Source organism: Babylonia areolata, chromosome 20 (genome assembly GCF_041734735.1).
Source record: "Babylonia areolata isolate BAREFJ2019XMU chromosome 20, ASM4173473v1, whole genome shotgun sequence".
NCBI lineage: Eukaryota > Metazoa > Mollusca > Gastropoda > Neogastropoda > Buccinidae > Babylonia > Babylonia areolata.
This window is the reverse complement of record NC_134895.1, coordinates 8,440,233-8,464,868: the sequence shown is the minus strand read 5'-3', so window position 1 is coordinate 8,464,868 and position 24,636 is coordinate 8,440,233. Positions and strand designations below refer to the sequence as shown.

General features: G+C 42.7%; 1 protein-coding gene across 6 annotated transcripts in view; it reads right to left on the bottom strand.

Annotated features, from left to right (window-relative positions):
- Positions 1-1,307: 1,307 nt before the first annotated feature.
- LOC143294768 (inositol hexakisphosphate kinase 3-like) overlaps positions 1,308-24,636 on the bottom strand; it is a 28,388-nt gene continuing 5,059 nt past the window's right edge. Inside the window, exons 2-6 of one of the 6 annotated variants that reach the window (XM_076606240.1) lie at positions 24,015-24,082; positions 8,583-8,824; positions 4,436-4,591; positions 3,821-3,963; positions 1,308-2,074 (exon numbers count right to left, since the gene is read on the bottom strand). In XM_076606240.1, the coding sequence (XP_076462355.1) occupies positions 1,691-2,074; positions 3,821-3,963; positions 4,436-4,591; positions 8,583-8,824; positions 24,015-24,082 (993 nt within the window). In that variant the 3' untranslated portion in view covers positions 1,308-1,690. Of the gene's footprint in view, positions 2,075-3,820; positions 3,964-4,435; positions 4,592-8,582; positions 8,825-12,857; positions 13,010-19,621; positions 20,160-24,014; positions 24,083-24,636 lie in introns of those variants that run through there. The other 5 variants (XM_076606242.1, XM_076606244.1, XM_076606241.1 and 2 more) reach the window with 5 other exon arrangements.

The following is a 24,636-nucleotide window of genomic DNA, read 5'->3' as shown; positions in this document are numbered from 1 at the left end:
ACTATACAGGTATGGTAAACAGATTTCCATTTGAAAATTTCAGTTATTCAAACAAAATCAAATTAGCAAACCTATGAAAAAGACATCTATTTGTGAAAATAAACATGGTTAAAATCCATATATGAACAAATTCAAACTTAAAACATGTCAAACCAAACAAAGGCCTTAAAATGTTCGACAATAAGCCATTCACATTGCAAAATAAAGACGAAATCTTTTGTCTATAGTGAATACTGTGAAAAACAACAACTCACAAGCCTGTAATATGCCCATAACAGTATCCTGCAAAGCTGGGCAGACCGACGTATAGACTGACATTTTGAAACTTTCAATTGCATAGATTGTCGACACTTCATGAGGTATTTCCATGTTTCTTCAAACAATTCAATCTACAAGTAAGGAAAATGAATGGCTTCAAACGTTGTGTGGTTTTTTTTTTGGTTTTTTTTTCAATGCTGCATTTTTCTACGCATCGTTTCAGTAACACCATTCTGCTCACCCCACCCCCCGCCCCATCCCCCACCTACCCCACCCCCTTCACAGCCACACTCACACTCATCTGCCTTAGTCTCACAGTTCTTTGTAGAGAAATACATGTTGTTGCTTTCCAAGTGCATACTTCTTCTTCTGCGTTCGATGTTTTGGCTGCGTCAGACGGTCACCCCTGTCGCCACGATGTAGCCCACGGTCTTCTCCAGGTCGTGGCGGTCTCCCCAAAGCTGCGCCTGTAGCTCTGTGCCCCCTGGCCAGGTTTGACGCCGTAGAGCTTCATGGGTTGGGCAGTGTTGGAGGATGTGTTCAGGGGTCTGGGGTCCAGTGCCACATGGACACTCATCAGTGTGGGCGATCTTCATACGGTCAAGTGCATACAATATTCAGTTTGAGTGTACAGTTGTGCTTCAAAAGCCTTGGCCCTTCAGTTGAGAGAGAAAAAAAGCCACCGTTCCATCGTTTTGCGACAAACAAGTCCCGTTACTTTTGGTAAGCCAGTAGGGCTCATCAAGAGTAACGGTACTTAGTTGTTTCTGAAATTTCTCTCTCCTTTGCCTCATTATTCATCTGCCACAGCATTAATCTGGAAACGATTTTCAAGCAAAAGGCATTCAAAGAAGTTAGGGATGGTGGGGAGATAGGCAGCAGACCAGTATTCCATCGACAGCACGCTGCTTGTACATGAAATTGAAATTAAAAAGCAAACCATTACCACCAGAAAACCAGGTGGTTAGAGGTAATTAAAAAAAAAAAAAAAAAAAAAGACTTAAGATACAACCCCCACCCCCCTTCCTCCCCCTCAAAACCCCTGTAGTTCTGGTGAAAATGTGTTGTTCTTTTAATTAACAATATTAAAACAATATGAAATAATAATAATAAAAAAGGGAAAAACAGTATCCACTGTTTCGCGCGATTGTACGCACGCATACATATACATCAAAGGTGCGCATCGTCATACTTCCCCAGAAGTACAGAATCCTTCAGAACTCTCATCACAACTGTTCTATCACATGCCAGATTTCAACGACACCCTGACACTGGAGAGAGCAAGACGAATTTGCTGCGAGGCTGCCATGTACATAATAATAATAATAAAAACAACTACAAAACAAATAAAACATCCCGAACAAACAACAAAAATACCGTAATGAGAACAAATAAAATACCCGAACAGAAAAACACCTAACGAAGCACAACATCAGACGTCGGAAAGAATGTCTATCAGAGTCTGCAGGCCCTGCGATGAATGCTCGTCCACACCAGCATGGACTTTCCCCTCAGGGAATCCTGCATGGGTGGTGTAGGCAAAGTCCACGAGACGGACGTCCGCCTTGCCCCCCACTTCGTCTGCAGCATCGTAGGCAATGAGCACAGAGCTGGAGAAGAACCTATAGCTCTGCAGCTGGTTGATGGCCGATCGTAAGTCCGCGAGCTTCTGCACAATGGACGGAATCAGGTCTCGGCGGAAATCCTGGCCGTCGAACAGGAAGTGACGTACCGTCTGGGGGAAGTCGTTCTCGTCCAGATGCCGGCCGTCCTCCTTGTTGAGTAGGGTTACCTCCCCCGTTTTGTTGTGGTATACCTGTTGCGAAAAACGAGCTGTCACTGGTCTGCTATGTATCTCTATACTGACAAGGAAGGCGAAGTGGCTCCCCCCCCCCCCACACACACACACGGAACAACACCATACGATGTGACACAATAGAGACCACATCAGACACCACGACATGATACAATACAAGATACGACACGACAGAACAACACCACAAAAGACATAACACAACACAGCAGGACAACACATATACGATACGACACGATACAACAACAGCACACCAGACATAACACAACACAGCAGGACAACACATATACGATACAACACGATACAACAACACCACAGCAGACATGACACAGCAGGACAACACATACGATACAACACGATACAACAACACCACACAAGACATGACACAGCAGGACAACACATATACGATACAACACGATACAACAACACCACGCCAGACATAACACAACACAGCAGGACAACACATATACGATACGACACGATACAACACCACAGCAGACATCACAGCAGGACAACACATATACGATACGACACGATACAACAACACCACACAAGACATGACACAGCAGGACAACACATATACGATACAATGCAACAACACCACACCAGGCATGACACAGCACAGCAGGACAACACATATACGATACAACACCGATACAACAACACCACAACAGATATAACACAACACAGCAGGACAACACATATACGATACGACACGACACAACAACACCACACCAGACATGACACAACACAGCAGAACAACACATATACGATACGACACGACACAACAACACCACACCAGACATGACACATCACAGCAGAACAAAACATTTCCGATACGACACGACAGGACAACAACACACCAGACACGACACAATACAACAGCCCACCAGACATAACACAACACAGCAGACATAACACAACACAGCAGACATGACAATACAACAGCACAGCAGACATAACACAACACAGCAGACATGACAATACAACAGCCCACCAGACATAACACAACGCAGCAGACATGACACAGCACAGCAGACATGACAATACAACAGCACACCAGACATAACACAACACAGCAGACATGACAATACAACAGCACAGCAGACATAACACAACACAGCAGACATGACAATACAACAGCACAGCAGACATAACACAACGCAGCAGACATGACACAACACAGCAGACATGACACAATACAACAGCACACCAGACATAACACAACACAGCAGACATGACACAATACAACAGCACAGCAGACATAACACAACACAGCAGACACGACACAATACAACAGCACACCAGACATAACACAACACAGCAGACATGACACAATACAACAGCACAGCAGACATAACACAACACAGCAGACATGACACAATACAACAGCACACCAGACATAACACAACACAGCAGACATAACACAACACAGCAGACATGACACTATACAACAGCACAGCAGACATAACACAACACAGCAGATATGACAATACAACAGCACAGCAGACATGACGCAACACAGCGGGACAACATATATCCGATACACGACATGACACAAAAACACCACACCAGACATAACACAATACAACACCAGACATAACACAACACGACACGATACCACACCAGGCACAAACAACACAACACTACAAGATACAACACGACATTACAGAACAACACACAGCTCCACAACGCAACCCAACACTACAGAACACACACACCCACACCCACACACCAGCCCCCTCTCACCCTCATGCCGCACAGGGCCAGCCCCAAGGACTGTGTGGTCTTGTTGGGGTTCTTGTACTTCCGCTCCTTGCAGCCCAGCTTCAGGTCCACAACGCAGGGCTGACGGAACCCCTCCACCACGTTCTCCAGCAAGATGAACCCTGCTCTTTCGTCAAGGGCCTTCTGCAGCTTTCTGCTTATCTATTCATTCATTGGTTTGAAATCAGATGTGTGTGGGCTTTTAATTTTTTGTAATATGCTCAAAGGAGGCAAAAAAGTCATTTTAGCTGTAAGTAAGATGATTAGATTTGCAAATGTTGCCTAGCTATACTTTTGGAGTTAAAAAGACATTTGTGTTTTCTCAACTTTAATGTGATATTGTTGTGTATTTAGAAATGTTTGTTACGGTTTATTGTCTCACCCGAATGACCTAGACGCTCAGTTTGATTTTCCAGTCGAACGTGGAAGAAAAGGGCGAGAGCAGGGACTCGAACCCACAGACCCTCCTCATCGCAGCTGAGCATCTTAACCCCTCAGCCACCTTCCTCCTACAGGGCAAGGTTAAACTTTTTAATTGAAAGAAAGAAGCAGAACCACAATCATCCGCGATTCCATCAAAGCACTGTGTCAGGATACTGCAGGCATTGGCACGCCCTTGGTCACCTTCGGCCAGCTTCTTCAGCCGCCGGAGGTTCTGAGGGGACAGCGCCTTGCCGGTGCTCTTCCTCCTCTTCTCCCCTTGGTTCTCTTTGTTGTCTTTGTCCGCGCCGTCCAGATCCACTGTCACGATGCCTGCAACGAGAGAGAGAAAAAATATGGAGGTGTGAAAAGAAGAAGGGGTGGGGGTGAGGGTGAGGTCGAGGTCGGGGAAGAGGGGAGGAGGGGGGGGGGGGTAACTAGGAAGGAAAGAAAAGAAAGGAGCAGAGGAAAGAAAGAAAGGAGCAGAGGAAAGAAAGGAGCAGAGGAAAGAAAGAAAGGAGCAGAGGAAAGAAAGAAAGGAGCAGAGGAAAGAAAGAAAGGAGCAGAGGAAAGAAAGAACGGAGCAGAGGAAAGAAAGAAAGGAGCAGAGGAAAGAAAGAAAGGAGCAGTGGAAAGAAAGGAGCAGAGGAAAGAAAAAAAAGGAGCAGTGGAAAGAAAGAAACGAGCAGAGGAAAGAAAGAAAGGAGCAGAGGAAAGAAAGAAAGGAGCAGAGGAATCAAAGGAGCAGAGGAAAGAAAGGAGCAGTGGAAAGAAAGAAAGGAGTAGTGGAAAGAAAGAAAGGAGCAGTGGAAAGAAAGAAAGGAGCAGAGGAAAGAAAGAAAGAAAGGAGCAGTGGAAAGAAAGAAAGGAGCAGAGGAAAGAAAGAAAGAAAGGAGCAGAGGAAAGAAAGAAAGGAGCAGTGGAAAGAAAGGAGCAGAGGAAAGAAAGAAAGGAGCAGAGGAAAGAAAGAAAGAAGCAGAGGAAAGAAAGGAGCAGAGGAAAGAAAGAAAGGAGCAGAGGAAAGAAAGAAAGAAAGGAGCAGAGGAAAGAAAGAAAGAAAGGAGCAGAGGAAAGAAAGAAAGGAGCAGAGGAATGAAAGGAGCAGAGGAAAGAAAGAAAGGAGCAGAGGAAAGAAAGAAAGAAAGGAGCAGAGGAAAGAAAGAAAGGAGCAGAGGAAAGATAGGAGCAGTAGAAAGAAAGAAAGAAAGGAGCAGAGGAAAGAAAGAAAGGAGCAGAGGAATGAAAGGAGCAGAGGAAAGAAAGGAGCAGTGGAAAGAAAGGAGCAGAGGAAAGAAAGAAAGGAGCAGAGGAAAGAAAGAAAGGAGCAGAGGAATGAAAGGAGCAGAGGAAAGAAAGGAGCAGTGGAAAGAAAGGAGCAGAGGAAAGAAAGAAAGGAGCAGAGGAAAGAAAGAAAGGAGCAGAGGAAAGAAAGGAGCAGAGGAAAGAAAGGAGCAGAGGAAAGAAAGAAAGGAGCAGAGGAATGAAAGGAGCAGAGGAAAGAAAGGAGCAGTGGAAAGAAAGGAGCAGAGGAAAGAAAGAAAGAAAGGAGCAGAGGAAAGAAAGGAGCAGTGGAAAGAAAGAAAGGAGCAGTGGGAAGAAAGAAAGGAGCAAAGAAAGAAAGAAAGGAGCAGAGGAAAGAAAGAACGGAGCATAGGAAAGAAAGAAAGGAGCAGAGGAAAGAAAGAAAGGAGCAGTGGAAAGAAAGGAGCAGAGGAAAGAAAGGAGCAGTGGAAAGAAAGAAAGGAGCAGAGGAAAGAAAGAACGAGCAGAGGAAAGAAAGAAAGGAGCAGAGGAATCAAAGGAGCAGAGGAAAGAAAGGAGCAGTGGAAAGAAAGAAAGGAGTAGTGGAAAGAAAGAAAGGAGCAGTGGAAAGAAAGAAAGGAGCAGAGGAAAGAAAGAAAGAAAGGAGCAGAGGAAAGAAAGAAAGGAGCAGAGGAAAGAAAGAAAGAAAGGAGCAGAGGAAAGAAAGAAAGGAGCAGTGGAAAGAAAGGAGCAGAGGAAAGAAAGAAAGGAGCAGAGGAAAGAAAGAAAGGAGCAGAGGAAAGAAAGGAGCAGAGGAAAGAAAGAAAGGAGCAGAGGAAAGAAAGGAGCAGAGGAAAGAAAGAAAGGAGCAGAGGAAAGAAAGGAGCAGAGGAAAGAAAGAAAGGAGCAGAGGAAAGAAAGAAAGAAAGGAGCAGAGGAAAGAAAGAAAGGAGCAGAGGAAAGATAGGAGCAGTAGAAAGAAAGAAAGAAAGGAGCAGAGGAAAGAAAGAAAGGAGCAGAGGAATGAAAGGAGCAGAGGAAAGAAAGGAGCAGTGGAAAGAAAGGAGCAGAGGAAAGAAAGAAAGGAGCAGAGGAAAGAAAGAAAGGAGCAGAGGAATGAAAGGAGCAGAGGAAAGAAAGGAGCAGTGGAAAGAAAGGAGCAGAGGAAAGAAAGAAAGGAGCAGAGGAAAGAAAGAAAGGAGCAGAGGAAAGAAAGGAGCAGAGGAAAGAAAGGAGCAGAGGAAAGAAAGAAAGGAGCAGAGGAAAGAAAGAAAGGAGCAGAGGAAAGAAAGGAGCAGAGGAAAGAAAGGAGCAGTGGAAAGAAAGGAGCAGAGGAAAGAAAGAAAGGAGCAGAGGAAAGAAAGAAAGGAGCAGAGGAAAGAAAGGAGCAGAGGAAAGAAAGAAAGGAGCAGAGGAAAGAAAGAAAGGAGGAAAGAAAGAAAGGAGCAGAGGAAAGAAAGGAGCAGAGGAAGGGGGAAGGAGGGAGGGAGGGAGAGGACAATGTGTGGAAGAAACCAAGAAAGGAAGGAAAGAAATGAAAGAAAGATTCCCCTCCCTTACCTTTTTAATCATTCGAGCATCGTGTTTCAAAAACAACAACAACAACGACAACAAAACAAACCAAAGAAAGAAACCACCACAACAACAAAAACAAACACAAAAAAACGGACAAATAAACACTCCGCCACTTTCCGCCTGTCTTGAAATCGACTGGACATAGAAAGTAAGCAGGCGTAAACCCCCGAAAGCGGAGTATGGCTGCCTACATGGCGGGGTAAAAACGGTCATACACGTAAAAAGCCCACTCGTGTACATATGAGTGAACATGGGAGTTACAGCCCACCACGAACGCAAAAGAAGAAGAAGAAAAAGGCGTAAGAAAAGAAGAAGAAAAAAAAAGAATATCAGTAATAGTTATCACCATTCTTTTATAAGCATCCATGTATGTCGCAAGTGTCTGAAATCCATGTGTGTCAGTAGTTAGTGGTAGTGTGCCGTAGGAGGAGCCACTGTGTCTTCACTGTGTCCACTTCAGATTCAGTTTCAGTAGCTCAAGGAGGCGTCACTGCGTTCGAACATATCCATATACGCTACACCACATCTGCCAAGCAGATGCCTGACCAGCAGCGTAACCCAACGCGCTTAGTCAGGCCTTGAGGAAAAAAAAAGGTGAATAAATAATAGATAAGCTTACATAAATAAATAAATAAATAATAACTATAATGTTAAAAAAAAATTAAAAAAATTTTCTCAAGGCCTGACTAAGCGCGTTGGGTTACGCTGCTGGTCAGGCATCTGCTTGGCAGATGTGGTGTAGCGTATATGGTTTTGTCCGAACGCAGTGATGCCTCCTTGAGCTACTGAAACTGAAACTGAAACTGTGTCCACTACTACGACATGGCATAGGGAGACAGCAGGCCCCATTCCTTTGTATTTGTATCTTCTGTATTTCCTTTTATCACAACAGATTCCTCTGTATGAAATTTGGGCTGCTCTCCCCGGGGAGAACACGTCGCTACACTACAGAGCCATCCTTTTTTTTCCATGCGTGCAGTTTTATTTGTTTTTCCTATCGAAGTGGATTTTTCTACAGAATTTTACCAGGAACAACCATTTTGTTGCCGTGGGATCTTTTACGAACGCAAAGTGCATGTTGCACACGGGACCTCGGTTTATCGTCTCATCCCAATGACTAGCGTCCAGACCACCACTCAAGGTCTAGTGGAGAGGGAGAAAATATCGGCGGCTGAGCCGTGATTCGAACCAGCGCGCTCAGATTCTCTCGCTGCCTAGGCGGACGCGTTACCTGTAGGCCATCACTCCACGTGATTGCCTTCAACCGTTTTAATAGCCTCCACGACCTAAGTCAGGTTATATATAATTCACACCTGGATGGTGAAACCTTTGAACAAAAAATCGGAGAAAAGCGCCTTTCCAATGATCAGAGACAACACCATGCCCAAACAGGGGTCTCGAACCCTCACCACTGGTGGACTCTGGGTCTGAAGTCCAGCTAGTGCCTCTACCGATCCTGCGAGGGCGCCATATAAATACTAAAATATCGTCCTGCCACACCACTCACCTTTGAAACTGGGCACGTGCCCCTTCAGAAGGTCTGGCGTCGTCTGGTAGAAGACGATCTCCCGGTGAGAGGTCGCCTTGCAGATGGTGCCAGAGTCCAAGAGGAAGATGGGCGAGTGGCCTGCCACCTGGTGCTTGAAGGGCAGCAACTCTGCTGCCTCCCTCACGACGGGCGCCTCTTCCGTCCCTTGCTTCACCGGCGACCTCGTGGGCGACATTGTCGTTGTTGTTGTTCGTTTATCGCTGGTGAAGTTTGCAGACAGAAAACAACCTCTTTATGAAAAATAACTTCTTAAAAACAACAACAACAACAATAACAAAACCACAAGTATGTTTCGTGTTGTTTTGTTTGACTTTGGGGTAGATGTATGTGGTCAATTTTACCGACTTTAAAACAACAACAACACACACACACACACACACATGCATGGAGAAAATGAGGAAAGGACAGGGACAGAGAGAGAGAGAGAGAGAGAGAGAGAGAGAATACAGTTGAATAAAAGTTAGATGCCAATTAGCCAATTTGGCTTAGCGACACACTGTACATTCACACACAAGACGACAGCCATTTCAATCACTGACGTAAATATTGTGGGGGGTGGGGTGGGTTCTCTCCACCCCCCTCCTCCCCTCCCCCAACCCCTCTCCTCCTCCCGAACACTCCTTCCTTCCCCAAATCGTATGAATGTAAAAGATAAACCAGCTTTCACTTCAAGCTGCCTTCTGTGTCCATCTCGGATCAGAGCAGGAAACGTCACCCTCCCCCCCACCCCGCCCCCCACCCACCCAAAAAAACAACAAAACACACAAAAAACCCAAACAAACTGTATGAGTCCATGAAGTTCATGCAGGTTTCGAAGAGCACGTTCTTGTTGGGTGTTATGTGTGTTCTGCCTTGCTGATTTTGCTGGCCATCTCAACACTTGTACTGTGGCAAGCCGGCATGGATAAAGAGAGAGAGAGAGAGAGAGAGAGAGAGAGAGAGAGAGGTCAGTTTCAGTTCACAGAAAGGGTCAAAGCGTGACGATTGATCTAAATATACTACACCACATCTGCTTAACTCTCTCCATACGAACGGCGAAAGAGACGACGTTAACAGCGTTTCAGCCCAATTGCCACCATCAAAATATTGCAAGTGGAAGGCTCTTATACTGAAGACGTGAATGTTGACAAAGAATACCACAATTCCGACGACGGAAGCTAAATCTTGGGTCATTCAGACACCCACTGGACATCCGAGGGGTCTGTGCAGAGGAGAAGAGAGGACTGGCCGTACTGAGTGAGTTAAAAAAAAGAAAAAAAAAAAAAACCCATTAAAAAGGAGCAGATGCTTGGCCCACACATACACCCCAACGCGCTGTTCAGCCAACTCTGGCCCTGAGAATGACCTTTTTTTATGCAGCAGGTGTCCACAGAACCACAGTCTGCTGGAACAACAGACATCACGGTTCAATGATCGAGTCACCACGCGAACTGATATTACCCGACCAGCTACAAAGTAAGTCCAGGCAAGTGTTGTAGTCATTTTTCCTTCGACAATGAATTTCAGTGTCATAACGATACCCAATCGATAAAAGCGTGAGCTTTTGGAAAGTGAGCGTGATCTGTAACAGGTGAGAAGTACACAAACCACGAAACATATTTCTGTAACTATTATTACTGCCATATATAGTGAAAGGAGTGAGAAAGACACAAAGAGACAGATAGATAGATGGATGGATGGATAGATGGATGGATGGATGAATAAACAGACAGAGAAGGGGACGATGATATATATATATATATATATATATATATATATATATATATATATATATATATATATATATATATATATATATAGAATGAATTAATCTTTATTTTCCAACGGTGAAGATATTAGCACTTTGGCCGACTTACACATCTGCCGTTGTTCTAAGAGACACACAAACATGTACGCATATAAATGTAGCTATACTGAATACTTAATACATGTATAATGTACGAGTATAACACAGCGTCAAACTGAGAGACACAACATCGCTCACATCTGTACGGAACGGAAGCGAGTAACACACACACGCACACACACACTAACACACACACACACACCAAGGGAAGAGAGAGAGAGAGAGAGAGAGAGAGAGAGAGAGAGAGAGAGAGAGCATTCCACAACAGCTGTGGAGGTGTATGTACTTATCAACATAAACTACCAGAAATATCATCACTATCACAACAGGTTATACAAATACAGACAGATACAGATGGAGGGAAGGGGGGGGGGGGGTTGGAGGGAATGGGGTGTGGGGGGTGGGCGGGTGTGTGTGTGTGTGGGGGGGGGGGGGGGCAGAGGATGGAAGGAAAAAGATCACTATCTACGTGTCTGGTTGAACGTCAAAATGGGAAACTTTGGAAACACACGTGGAGTCTTCAGTCCCTTGTATACCATGCATCCATGTAAAACAATGCTTTCGTTTGCAAGCAAGTCTGTTACAACGCTTATCCTCAAAGAACGACACGGTTTCGCTTGCAAGCGAGTCTGTTACAACGCTTATCCTCAAAGAACGACATGGTTTCGCTTGCAAGCGAGTCTGTTACAACGCTTATCCTCAAAGAACGACATGGTTTCGCTTGCAAGCGAGTCTGTTACAATGCTTATCCTCAAAGAACGACATGGTTTCGCTTGCAAGCGAGTCTGTTACAATGCTTATCCTCAAAGAACGACGTGGTTTCGCTTGCAAGCGAGTCTGCCACAACACTCCTCTTCTCCTCAACTTCTCCTCTCCCTAGTGGGTTCAGAATTTTTTCCTCTTATTTTTTGTGTCCTTTTTTCCTCTTATTTTTTGTATCCTGCCACAACACTGTTACTAAAAATCTTTTCTTTTTTTTTCTTTTTTTAAATGGGTAACAAACGAATCCGTGTATGATTCGACTCCTGTAACCGATCCCAACACAATGATTCTTTATATAATTATACCTTGCTGAGGACACGAACAGACACGTGTCGTCATTACTATAGTTTGGGGTTTCACATTTCGCAATGTCATAACGTCGTGACCTACACCTATTGCGCAACTATTAAAAAAAAAACAAAACAAAAAACCCTCCTTTGTGAAAAGAATGTTTCAAACTTGCTAACAACCCGTGTACCAGCAGAACGAACGTTATATGTAAGAAACAGTAGGAACTGGTTAGCATTCAGCAAGCACGCACTACAGCAAACCGCATCGCAACAACTGAACAATGACAACAAGCTTGTTGATGTTCTTTTGTCATTGTATTGTATTGTAATCGTGTGTATTGTTGTTGAACAATTAAAGATTATTTAAACCAACAACGACAACAACATAGAGAGACTCTCACCCTCTCCTTCATACGTGAACAAACTGTCTCACAGGACTAATACCGACATGACTTTCGCCGGGATTACTACGTAAAAGCGCCTGCTTACCACTTCAGCACAGTTACCACAATTTATGAAGCTGTCAAGCGGAACAGGACGTGGTTTCTGCATTGGAGATCCAAAAAGGTCACAATACTTCCAGATCAAAAGTACAGGTCTGGTGAGTTGACGAGACGACTGAATAAGAGAACTGCTGGCGACTGAGAGAGAGAGAGAGAGAGAGAGAGAGAGAGCGGTGTTGGTGAAACCACTCATGTGCCCAGCCTATACTTTGTCGAGCAGAAATTATGATGCTGCATTTGAAACGGCAAAAACAAATAACTGCGAGTTCAGTCAGTCTAACACTGGATAATTGGTGATTATGGTGATTGTTTTTTTTAAAGGTAACTTTGTGAAATAGTTCATCAAAACCTTCTAATTACTTTTTTTTAATCACATGCACGTGCACACACGTACATACACACACGCAGAGCGCGCGTGCATGAGAACTGAACCCCCGAAGACGAGAAAAATAAAGGGTAATAAACAGGTATTCAGCAGTCTGTAAAATGACTTTTCTAAATCATTCACTTGTCATTTGAGACAGACATCCAGGAGCTTTTTTTCTTCAAAGGAGTTCCGCGCCACATTCTTATTCGGAGTTCCAGTGAGCTAGTTTTCGTAGAGTGGGCAAAGCAATTTTCCAGTCGATTGCTTGTTTGTAGTTTTTCTCCATTCATGATAAAAACACAGTTGACCTGAATAAGAATTTATATATGGTAACGGTGTGTGTGTGTGTGTGTGTGTGTGTGTGTGTGTGTGTGTGTGTGTGTGTGTTTCTTTAGCTGACACTTTTATCCTGACTTTAAAAAAAAAAAAAATCTAGAGGTAATTCTCAACTCTCTATATTCTCACCTCAAAATCAGTCTCCAACGAAGCAGCTCAGGGTGGAAAACACAGACTAACCCGTCTTGCCGGGTGTGTGTCACATTATATTATTTATATCGGAGTTCCAGTGAACTAGGTTTCTTCGACTCAGAAAGACCAAAGCAATATCATAATTATCTACATCAGTGTATCTTTTTCTCTTACACTGCCCCCGACCCCTGTTTCAACGCCAGGTGACGCAACATTTTGGTCATTCCAGCTGAAAGGCACACCCCTCTACAGATCGCTTACATGCGCCAACAACGACCCCGTTTTTCTAAGTCGTAAGTTTTCCCTGTAAACTCATGGATCCGGGTCCGAAAAAGGACTGTTGTTTCTGACATACACCTGTTTACCCCATACTATCATTCCACAGCAGTGGTTCGTTCGTTCGTTCGTGAAACCTTTTACCGCCAACACGCGATGGTAAAGAATTCTTAATTATTATTATTGTGTTGCATTGTATTGTACTGTGTTGTATTGTGTTGTGTTGCACTGCACTGTATTGCATTGTATCGTATGGTGTGGTATCGTATCCTGTTGTTTCATATCGTACCGTATCTTTTGTTACAGTCTTGACGTCTATGTGTGAATTTCGGGCTGCTCTCCCCCTCAGTGTTCGTTACCTTTTACCGCCAACACGCGATGGTAAAGAATTCTTTACCCCCCCACCCCCAAAAAACAACAACAACAAAACAACAACAACAACAAAAAACAACAACAAAAGAAATAAACCAACCCCCCCCAAAAAAAAAACAACAACAACAACACAACCCATCTGATTCTGCATACACCACCACAGTTTTGTTTTGTTTTGCCTCAGTTGCATGCAAGTCACGGAACAAACTTTTTTCTTCTTCTTTTAAAAACAAAAACAAAAAAAACAACAACTTATTATTATTTTTTTTTTAGTGTTCTACACGTGGCTTTGTTCATTGGCCGAAAAAAAAAGGAGAATAAGTTAATGAAAATAATGAAGGAATCTGCGTAAATTTAGAACAGAGAATAATAACACATTCGGAAATAAAGATAGATAAAGGGCATGGAGACAGATCCATTCGTACTTCTTCTTTTGTGTGTGTGTGCGTGTGCGCGCGCGCGCGCGCGCGTGTGTGTGTGTGTGTGTGTTAATTATGGACATTTATTGCAATCTTTGATGCATACCGATTGCATGCACATGTCTGGGTTTGTTTATGCTCTAGTGTGTGTTGCCTGTGACTGTTTCATCCACTCCTCTTTCAAACGCTTCCTGTGTGTGTTTGCATACAGCTGTTTATACTCATTAGAAAACTGATAAAATATGTAAATAAATAACAGTACCGAATTAAATACTGATACTACAACTACAACTACCACCACCACCACCACTACTACAACAAGAGAGGTAAGGCCATCAAGACTCACTTGTGATACACTTTAAAAAAAAATCCAAGCTTTTTATGTATTGAGTATAATTTCAAAATGTAATGTTTAAGATGAGAAAGATCAGTTTAAAGCAAATTAACTCCCCTAGCATTAATTACAGAGTAATTTCCCTTTTTTACTATCTGCACCAAAAACGTTTGCAAAATAAATAAAACTTCCATGCTTAGCAAAAGAAGTTCCTGTTTGAACAAAAAATGATAATAATGACTGCTCTTGATGTTGTGTCGGAATATCAGATCAAATTGCCAAGTTTAGAGAATACAAAAAATATAAATATAACAGTAAATGCAGTTTGCATATAATTAGGCTTCATTTTTTTTGTGTGTGTGTGCCCATCCCACAGGTACAATATTGTTTTAAACAAGATGACTGGAAAGAACTGAATTTTCCCTATTTTTATGCCTAATTTGGTGTCAACTGACAAAGTATTGCAGAGAAAATGTCAATGTTAAAGTTTACCACGGACACACAGACACACATACACAGACACACACACACAACCGAACACCGGGTTAAAACATACTCACTTTGTTTACACAAGTGAGTCAAAAATATTTGCAGAGTGATCTCTGGCACGAAAAGGGGGGGAAATCTGTCCTCATGCCGCAACCGGACACGAAAGCCAAGAAACCTGAGTGAAGACATGATTTTTGTGGTGGGAGGTGAAGACGAAACTTCAGCTGCGAAGGCATAAATATTTAAGCCCATCGCACACGGGGCGTCAAGCAGGAAGTTTCACGCGACGAGCAGCAAGTTTCGCGCAAGTTTTACTAACAAGCGGGAGGATGGGCTAGAAAGGTGTATGGTTTTGTAATGGGGTGTATCATTGTATTGTGTTGTGTTGTGTTGTACTGCATTGCATTGCACTGTATTGCATTGTATCGTATGGTGTGGTATCGTATCGTGTTGTTTTATATCGTACCGTATCTTTTGTTACAGTCTTGACGTCTATGTGTGAATTTCGGGCTGCTCTTCCCATCGAAAGCGTGTTACCACAGTGCAGAGCCACTCCCCTTTATTTAAAAAAAAAAAATCTATCTGCATGTGTTTTACCATCAAAGTCGAATTCTATGCGGAATCTTATCAGGGCACAAGTCTCTTCATGCCGCGTGTTCTCTAACCTGCGCCAACAACATGCTTCAAACAGGACACCAGTTTATCGTCTCAACCGGAAAACCACAGCACCCAGACCACCGCACAAAATCTATACTGGACGAGGACTGGGTAGCGATGGGAGTTGGAGAATGGTCCTGAGACAAACGAGAGATATTCATTAACTGTTAAATGTGTTTGTTTCGCTCAGATGTAAAATTATTAAGCGTGCGTGTTCACGGTGACTTTCGGGTTCGTTACAATCGTGATAAAACACACGTACTGCCAGAGCCCAGACATAAATACTTTAAAATGAACATCAGGAGAAAGAATTTTTCGAATGTTGCACCTTCTGTGATAAGACAGACAGTAGCAAGAGAGTTCAACAATCCACAGAACAATACACACCCGTCCTGACTTGAAATAGGACTCGCCTGCAAGTCACGATAGTGTTCTCAAAGTAATCAGTGTGTGTGTGTGTGTGTGTGTGTGTGTGTGTGAAATCGGTATTCTCAGAACATTACTTTCGCTAAGAAACAAAATATTTTCCTTTTTTTTTCTTGTTAAATATCACCATACCCAACCTGCTGTGTGTGTGTGTGTGTGTGTGTGTGTGTGTGTGTGTGTGTTAAATATCACCATACCCAACCTGCTCTCGCCCACATTCCCCGTTTATTGATATGTGTGGCTGAAGACTGACGACAATAACAAAAAAAAAAATGATAATAAAAAAACAAAACAAAACAAAACAAAACTGACATTAACATATAAATAAAAATCAACCAGTAGTTTTTCCGACTCTTTCACCAATGCCAACACAATCTGCTGGAAAGAGACATCAACTCAAGACAAATACTGAAAAAAACACACCCAAAAACAAACAAAGAAACAAACAAAAAACAACAACAACAACAACAACAACCCAAAAAACTGACATTAACATTTAAATAAATACCAACTAGTAGTTTTTCCGAGTCTTTCACATATGCCAACAAGAGTTCCCGGCAGATCAACTGGACAATCTGCTGGAAAGAGACATGAACTTAAGACAGATACTGAAAAAAAACCCAAAAAAAACCCCAACACCCCCCCCCAAAAAAAAAACAAAAAACAAACCCAACAACAACAACAAAACAAAAACAAAACAAAAAACCCAAAAACAAACAAAAAACCCACAAAAACCAACCACCTGACATTGGAGGCTTTAAAAAAATCAAATAATTCGATTTAGTACAAAGAAACACATCCACACATTACACACAAACTAGTTGCACCCCATTTCTGCACTGAGAGTGAGACCTATTCAAAGGAACAACAGTCAGCAGCAGAAACTTGAGCTGTAGGCCGATGAACAACAATGGCGATGACAAACTGCACTGAGAGTGAGACTCATTCAAAGGAACAACAGTCAGCAGCAGAAACTGGGCTGTAGGCCGATGAACAACAATGGCGTGGACAAACTGCACTGAGAGTGAGACTCATTCAAAGGAACAACAGTCAGCAGCAGAAACTTGAGCTGTAAGCCGATGAACAACAATGGCGTGGACAAACTGCACTGAGACTCATTCAAAGGAACAACAGTCAGCAGCAGAAACCCAGCTGTGCGCCGATGAACAACAATGGCGATGACAACCTGTGAAGGAGATGGACGTTTACGTTCACAGGTGATGATTTAACAATTTTATACTGCCAGAACCTAAAATTAAAGCCATTTTAGGCAGTAACTGACCTGCATGCTATTTGAAATAGGATCATTATATTCATGAACTAAATATAAGATTGCCTGGCAATGAAAATAAAGAACAATAAAAAGTACAAAAGATCCGATACTGAAACACACATGTTAGTTCCTAAGTACACTGCATAAAACACGTGACAATAAGATACAGCATCACATCCACTAGATTTGACACAAATAATCCAAACGGGGGCACTGCATACAAACCTGTACGCAAGACAAAAGTTGGCAGGGATAAGTAAACCAAAAATATTATCATTAAAAAAACAATTTTATACACAGGATCGGCATCGGATTACACCGATGGCTGACGGTGTATGCGTCACGAGATGAATCTACGGCCCCGGGTTTGTGACAACACAGCATGGCGGTGTCACCAGATCGCGAAGTGTCGAAAAAACAGCTGTACTGCTTATTACTTTCGGGGAAAATTACACTCACGGAGACAGCTGTCGGGTCGGGTCAGTCACACACACACACACACACACATACGTATGTGGCATTATCGCACTTTTATACACACACACACACACCCATATATATATATATAATTATATATACATACACACACATATATACATACACTGTCAAGCATGGAGAAAGAGCTTCAGTTTCAGTTTAAAGCGTGCGGGCCGATCCATATACGCTACACCATAATTACTTGCTAGAAAAAAAAAAAAAAAAAAAAAAGAGTATCAGATGTCTAACCTACGCATCAACACAACCCGCTGGTCAACCAACACAGGTCCTGGGACAGAACTTCGTATACCGCGCAGAACAATAGCTCTTGCTCCGTTGTCTCTCTGGAATTAAGCTCTAGGTGGACACACTGAACTGTTTAAAAACCAAACATGACGGACTGTTACTTGCATGATTTTGTGGTAGTAAGTGTTTGTCATAAAACAGTTGACCACATACTGCATGACTTGTCACATTCCCGTTCCGACTGTCATCAGCAAAGACTAAAAAACAAAAACAAAAAAACAACAAAAAAAAACCCAACAACCTTTGTTGAAAAAAACCAGTGTGGTTCTCTGTTACAGATTGCTGTTTAAAAAAAAAATGTTAATCGCTCTAAGGAAGTTATATATCGATATTCATTGTGTTTTCCCAGTTATTTCTGGGGTCAGATGGTGAGACAGTTTTATGTCAATATTGAATATTCATTGTTTTCATATTTAGCCCAATTATTCCTGAGGTCAGTTGGCGAAATTGTTTTTTTTTTCCCCTTCTAATATCACATTCTACGATTTGATGATTAATCAGATTGAACACACACACACACACACACACACACACACACACACACACATGCGCGCGCGCACGCACAGAGAGAGAAGGAGAGGGAGAGAGAATAAAAACAGTTTTCTTGTTGTTGTTTTTCAAACGTCAGGACACAGACACACACACTGCACTGCACTGCCAGTACATTTGGTCTTTTTTTTTTCTTCTTTTTTCTCTCAAACGTGCTCACTTCATTATGAGTCTTCATTGTAACTACGTGTCGGAAACAGGTGCGGATATATATATACTACTGTCATCGAGGCAGCGAGACTGTCAGTTTTCAACTTGGTTGACCGGAACGGCAGCTGGGTTGCTCAGTCTGAGTGCTGAACTAAGATGAATGGCATTCAGTCCATTGTGTTTACACAAGTGAGTTTTTCCTTCCTCCACGCGCTCCCCCCCCCCCCACCCCCTTCCCCATTTATTATTATTATCGTCATTTTCTTTCTTTCTTTCTTTTTAACCTCGGGGAGGCTTGTCCCGAATTTTTGCGACACTACTTCTAACATTACAGTGTACTGCCGTGATAAGCTTCCATTTCAGTTCCAAGGTAGCAGTGTCAAAGCGTGCGGACTGATCCGTATAAACTACACCACATCTGCTGTATATATATTCTTAAAAAAAAAAATCAAATCATTATATTAAAAAGAAGAACGGGGAAAAAAAGGAAAAAAGTAGCAGATGCATCACCTTCGAATTTGAACCCAACGCATTGATCAGGCTCTTAGAACCTCTCCTAGGTTTAAAACATTTAGACAATAATAATAATAAGAAGAAGAAGACTAAGAATAATAATAAACAAATAAAATAAAGACACACACACACACACACAATTTAAAAAAAAAGAAAGAAGTGATTACATTAAAATATAATGAAGGAAAAGACACATTTTTATATGTCCAGGTGGGGGGGAAATATGTTTGGTTTTGATTATAAATGTGAAATTTAATTGCATCTATGCACTCAAACAATAAGGCCGCACATTCATGCCTCTCCTACATAACCGAGGACACAGTATTCATCTTTACCTTTATACACTGACGAGAATTTCATGTCGTGTGAAGGATTTGATCTCGTGAGTGTGAACCAATGACTAGAAAATAATAGTTACTGGTTCAACCACATGAAATCAAATCCTTCACACAACATGAAATTAGCATAACACTACAAACCCAAACTCTAATCCTAATCCCGCGACATCCTGGGCTCTCACCTGGCCATGTTTTCACTCACACCTTCACTAACAGTTCTGCCCCAACGGTAGCTCTTGCCGACTGTAGCTGGCTCCATGAATCAGGATGCCTCTTCAAGAGTCCTAACCGCACAGGTGTTGAACTTCGCTCTCACCAGTCTACTATACCTCACACGCCTCTCACTCGGGGGTCTCAACCGTAAGTTCCCACACACTTCCGGGTGGCTGCTTTTATCCTCCTGCAGTGTGGAAAGAACCCCTCAGGTGACACAACATTTCTATTTCTCAACATCGTGCACATCAACTCTCCATAAACTTTACACGCATATATTTCCGCTTCCGCCTGACAACAGCATCATTAAAACAAACAAACATTTATACATGACGATATTAAAAAAAACGATTTCGTTGTTAACCTGGCGTGGGAGAAGGTGGGAGAACTACAACATCCCACCTCGCAATTTTCAGCTGTTTGTAGTAACCGCCCAACCACATCAACACACAAACACGTCCACCCTGTTGCCTGAGAGCCCATACCCCTTTCTCACGCCGCTCGCGGACATGCTGCTGCCCAAGGCGTCTCTTCGCTGGACTGGCTGCTCAATCAGTACCACGAATTGAAGTGCTGTAATTACCCCACCCCCTCCTCCACCCCTTCCCACCCTTAAGTTCGAATTCTCGGTGAGGTGTGGACACACACACACACACGCACGCACGAACGCACGGACAGAGACAGAGAGAGATAAAGGGAGAGAGAGAGAGAGAGAGAGAGAGAGAGAGAGAGACAACGCACATACAATGTGCAGTCTTACATATGTAAGTCATGTCGCACCCTTCAACTTCCTCATACCATAATAACCTCTTTTTTTTCTTTTTCTTTTTTTTTTTGTCAGTAGACACATAATATTCTCGAGAGTTTTCGTGCGTGCACTCCTATCAGAAATGTGATATGGCTGACTAGATCCTGAACTGGGTATCCGAGCTTTGACGTGCGAGTAAGCACGAAAGGAGATTTTGGAGAGAGTCTGAGGGTAGATCGCCAATAACTGAGATTTTAGATGGCTACATGCGATTCAGTTCTGTGTTTATTATTATTAATCCACGAAAGAAACTTGCTTGTTTCCTGGTGACAACGCTGGAAAGGAAGGGCAAGGGATACTCCCCTCCCCCCCCCCCCCCCACCCCCACCCCACCTTCCCCCCTGTTTCAGTGTTAGTCTGTGTGGATTTGTAACAATCGGTTCGGGGAATCAGTAATTTTCCGAAAAAATAACTCATATTTTCAGACATTTCCAGAAATGACTTTTCTAGAAATGCTTGAACGCATCAAGTTATTTCCTAGTAATGACCCGCAAATGACCTTTACTTCCCATTCTGCTTGGCTTCCATTCAATGCGGGAAATATTTGCATGGCGAAAGATGCAGAAAACGGAAGTCACTTGCAGGTCCACTGTGATCTGAGTAACTTAACTGGGAGCTGTTTTGTAAAAAAATAAAATAAAATAAAAAAAAAAGTCGGTGTGCAATGCTCAGTGGGCAAGCTTTCTAGAAACATGAATGAACGGCCCCAGAACATTCTTTTTCAGAAACCCTGGCTGTATAACAGGTACAAGCAAACTGAGAAGGAAAATTTTCGAAGAAGAACGTGAGCGAACTGATAAAAGCACAACCCGGAACTGGGAAAGACAGAGAGAGAGAGAGAGGGTGGGAGAGAAAGAGATGGAGGGAGAGAGAGGGAGGAAGAGAGAGAGAGAGAGGGGGGGAGAGAGAGGGAGGAAGAGAGAGAGATGGAGGGAGAGAGAGAGAGGGAGGAGGGGGGAGAGAGAGAGAAGCAAAATAATCACAATTCAAACTGTCAGCCCGATGTGTAAGTGATCTCTCTCTCTCTCTCTCCCCCCTCCTCTCTCTCTCTCCCTCACACACACACACAAACGCGCGCGCGCGCGCACACACACATTCAGAGTTATGGTTGGGCATCAATTTCTGCATCAGAAGGGCTGGAGTGAGGTGGATGCGAAGTGATAAGGGGTAGGAGGCCATTAGGTTATAAGGTGGTCATTTGTGTGCTACGATGTGGGTTTTTTTTTTTTGTGTGTGTGTATTTTCTTTTTTGTTTGTTTTTTTTTTGTTTTTTTTTCCTCATTTAATGACATTGCATGTGTGTGTGTGTGTGTGTGTGTGTGTGTGTGTGTGTGTGTGTGTGTGTGTGTGTGTGTGTGTGTGTGCTTTAGAGAGAGAGAGAGAGAGAGAGAGAGAGAGAGAGAGAGGGAGAGAGTTCAGTTCAGTTACTCAGGGAGGCGTCACTGCGTTCGGACAAATCCATATCCGCTACACCACATCTGCCAAGCAGATGCCTGGCAAGCAGCGTAACCCAACACGCTTAGTCAGGTCTTGAGAAAAGTAAGTAAGCTGATAGATAATAAAACAAAATAAAATGTGGGGAAAAAAGAAAGAAAAATAAATGAATAAATAAAATAAGATAAAAAGACAATAATGATAACAGATAAACAAATAGGCAAATAAATGTAAATAAACGTACAGACACGAACTTACACACACACACACACACACACACACACACACACACACACACACATATACACACACATGCGCGCGCGGTGCATGCACACACGCAAGCTCGTCTGTGAACTGGCCCTTGATGCTACGAAGCACACACACACACACACACACACACACACTAGATACGCGCTAAACATGCAGTTTCACGCACGCACACACACACACACACACACACACACACACACAGAGAGAGAGAGAGAGAGAGAGAGAGAGAGAGAGAGAGAGAGAGAGAGAGTTTACATTTGCACCCCAATACTTTTTAAGTCTATTGACTCAGACTACACATTATTCCCCAGTTCTGATCAAGCTCTGTCAATCGAAATGGTTGTATGGACAGCAGATAGAAAGTGCACCACGTTATAGATACATTCACACACATCCATAGTGAAACCACACCGACATGGACATAACGCACACACACACACACTTATATCAATAACAGTTTGTTTGTTTTTTCAAAGGAAAGTTTAGACCCCTACGCTTGCCTTCCCTCCCTTTACACAAATACAAAACACTTTTTCTTTTCGATAATCCTGACAGCTTGGCTGGGGCTGGAGCAAAAACCATGACTTCATTCATCTGGCTGTGAACTGAACAACAAAACAAAACAAAACGAAAAACAGTATCAGTATCGATCAGTATCAGTAGCTCAAGGAGGCGTCACTGCGTTCGGTCAAATTCATATACGCTACACCACATCTGACAAGCAGATACCTGACCAGCAGCGCAGCCCAACACGCTTAGTCAGGCATTGAGAAAAAATAAATAAATAAAATAAAATAAAATAACAAAAAAAAAAAAAGTAAAGAAAATAATTAATAAACGAAAAAAACAATCACACAAAAATAGAAGTCTTTAAAAAAATATTTTAAAAAGTTATCCTCATTTTGATTTTCAATACCTGGTGGTGACATTGCTGTCTTCATAACACGATAGGCTACCTTCTCATGTTATTACCTTCACCAAATTAATGAGACAGCCAGCTGCTATTTCTGTTCAGCACTGTTATCAACTGCCATGTGAAAAACAAAGCTAGAAGAAGGAAAAAAAACAACCCAACACAATACTGTTACACGAAGCAGTGCACATACTGTGTTTCACCAGCAACTCACTTAATTTGCATGTATGTGGAATGAGACAGAACGAACGAACGAACGAACGAACATTTTTATTCAATAAAGGCCGTAGCCCCTCATGAAGGGGATCAGTGAACATAAATTGTCACATTCCAGAACAATGTGGAACAGAAAACATTTAACTGCAATTCTAGCAATGCACATGCACACACAAAAAGCACAATTAATCACATATCAAACTGCGGATTTTGAATGCCTTATACAAGTATAAGTATAAGAATGAGACAGAGAGAGAGAGAGAGAGAGGGGGGGGAGAGGAAGGGAGAGGTCATGGGTGATTCATGCAATTTGTACCTTTTTCTTTTCGTGTAAAACGCCCGGAGGTTTTTATAGAGAAAGGGCGCTGTACAAAATGGTCACTATCATATAATTCTGACGATTACCATTTTGACGACACCTGATGCCAAAGACATCACTCTCATTATATGGTCAGCCTAGGACCGACAGAAAGGGCCTCAACACACACACTACCTCAACGTAACTTTCTTTTTGCTTGCCCCTTTTCTCCACAGCGGCGGCTGTGTCAGCCATACACTGACCTTTGACCTATCTGATGGCTCTGGGACATGCATCCAACACACACCGGGCGTACATTTAAGTCTGCTCATTGAGCGTCTCTGGCCCACGCAGGAAAGCGCCGATATGAATTCCCTCTGCACTGTACAAGCGGACACATTCTGTGCATACATACATACATACCTGTACATACAGCGGCGCGGATCGAACAAACGACAGGGTGATTGTTGGCGGGGAAAGCTTGTGCCTGTCTGTTTGCCAGAAGCACACACACACACACACACACACACAAAATAAAAGTGGTACAGCTGAGTTTAATGACCTATGTTGGTTTGCACCCGACCCTAAAGGTCAAGTTGTTCGATGCCGGGATCTCGCCCTGTGATTGAGAGAGTGAACGATCGGCCTGTTGCAAAATTGCCTATGCAAGCGCGTGCCTGGGCGCGTGTTTTTTTTGTTTGTTTGTTTTTGTTTTTTTGTTTTTTAATGTTGTTTTTGTTTTGTCTTGTATTTTTTGTGGCTTTTTTTTTTTTTTTTTTTTTTTTTGGTCAATGTTTTACATAAACCTAGAGCAGACTCTCAAGGCCTGATCAGCGGGTTGGGTTTATGCAAAGATCAGATATTTGCTTTTCTTTTTTTTCTCTCTCTTACTTATTTCTTTATTTCTGAAAACTAAACCTGAAACTGTCCATGAGATCAAGCCCTATATTGGAGGACAGATCGAGGGCTTTTTAAAAATAATTATGTGGTGAGCTCCCCGCCAATGCAACCACGGCACACACGATCCACTCTTTATCACTACCCT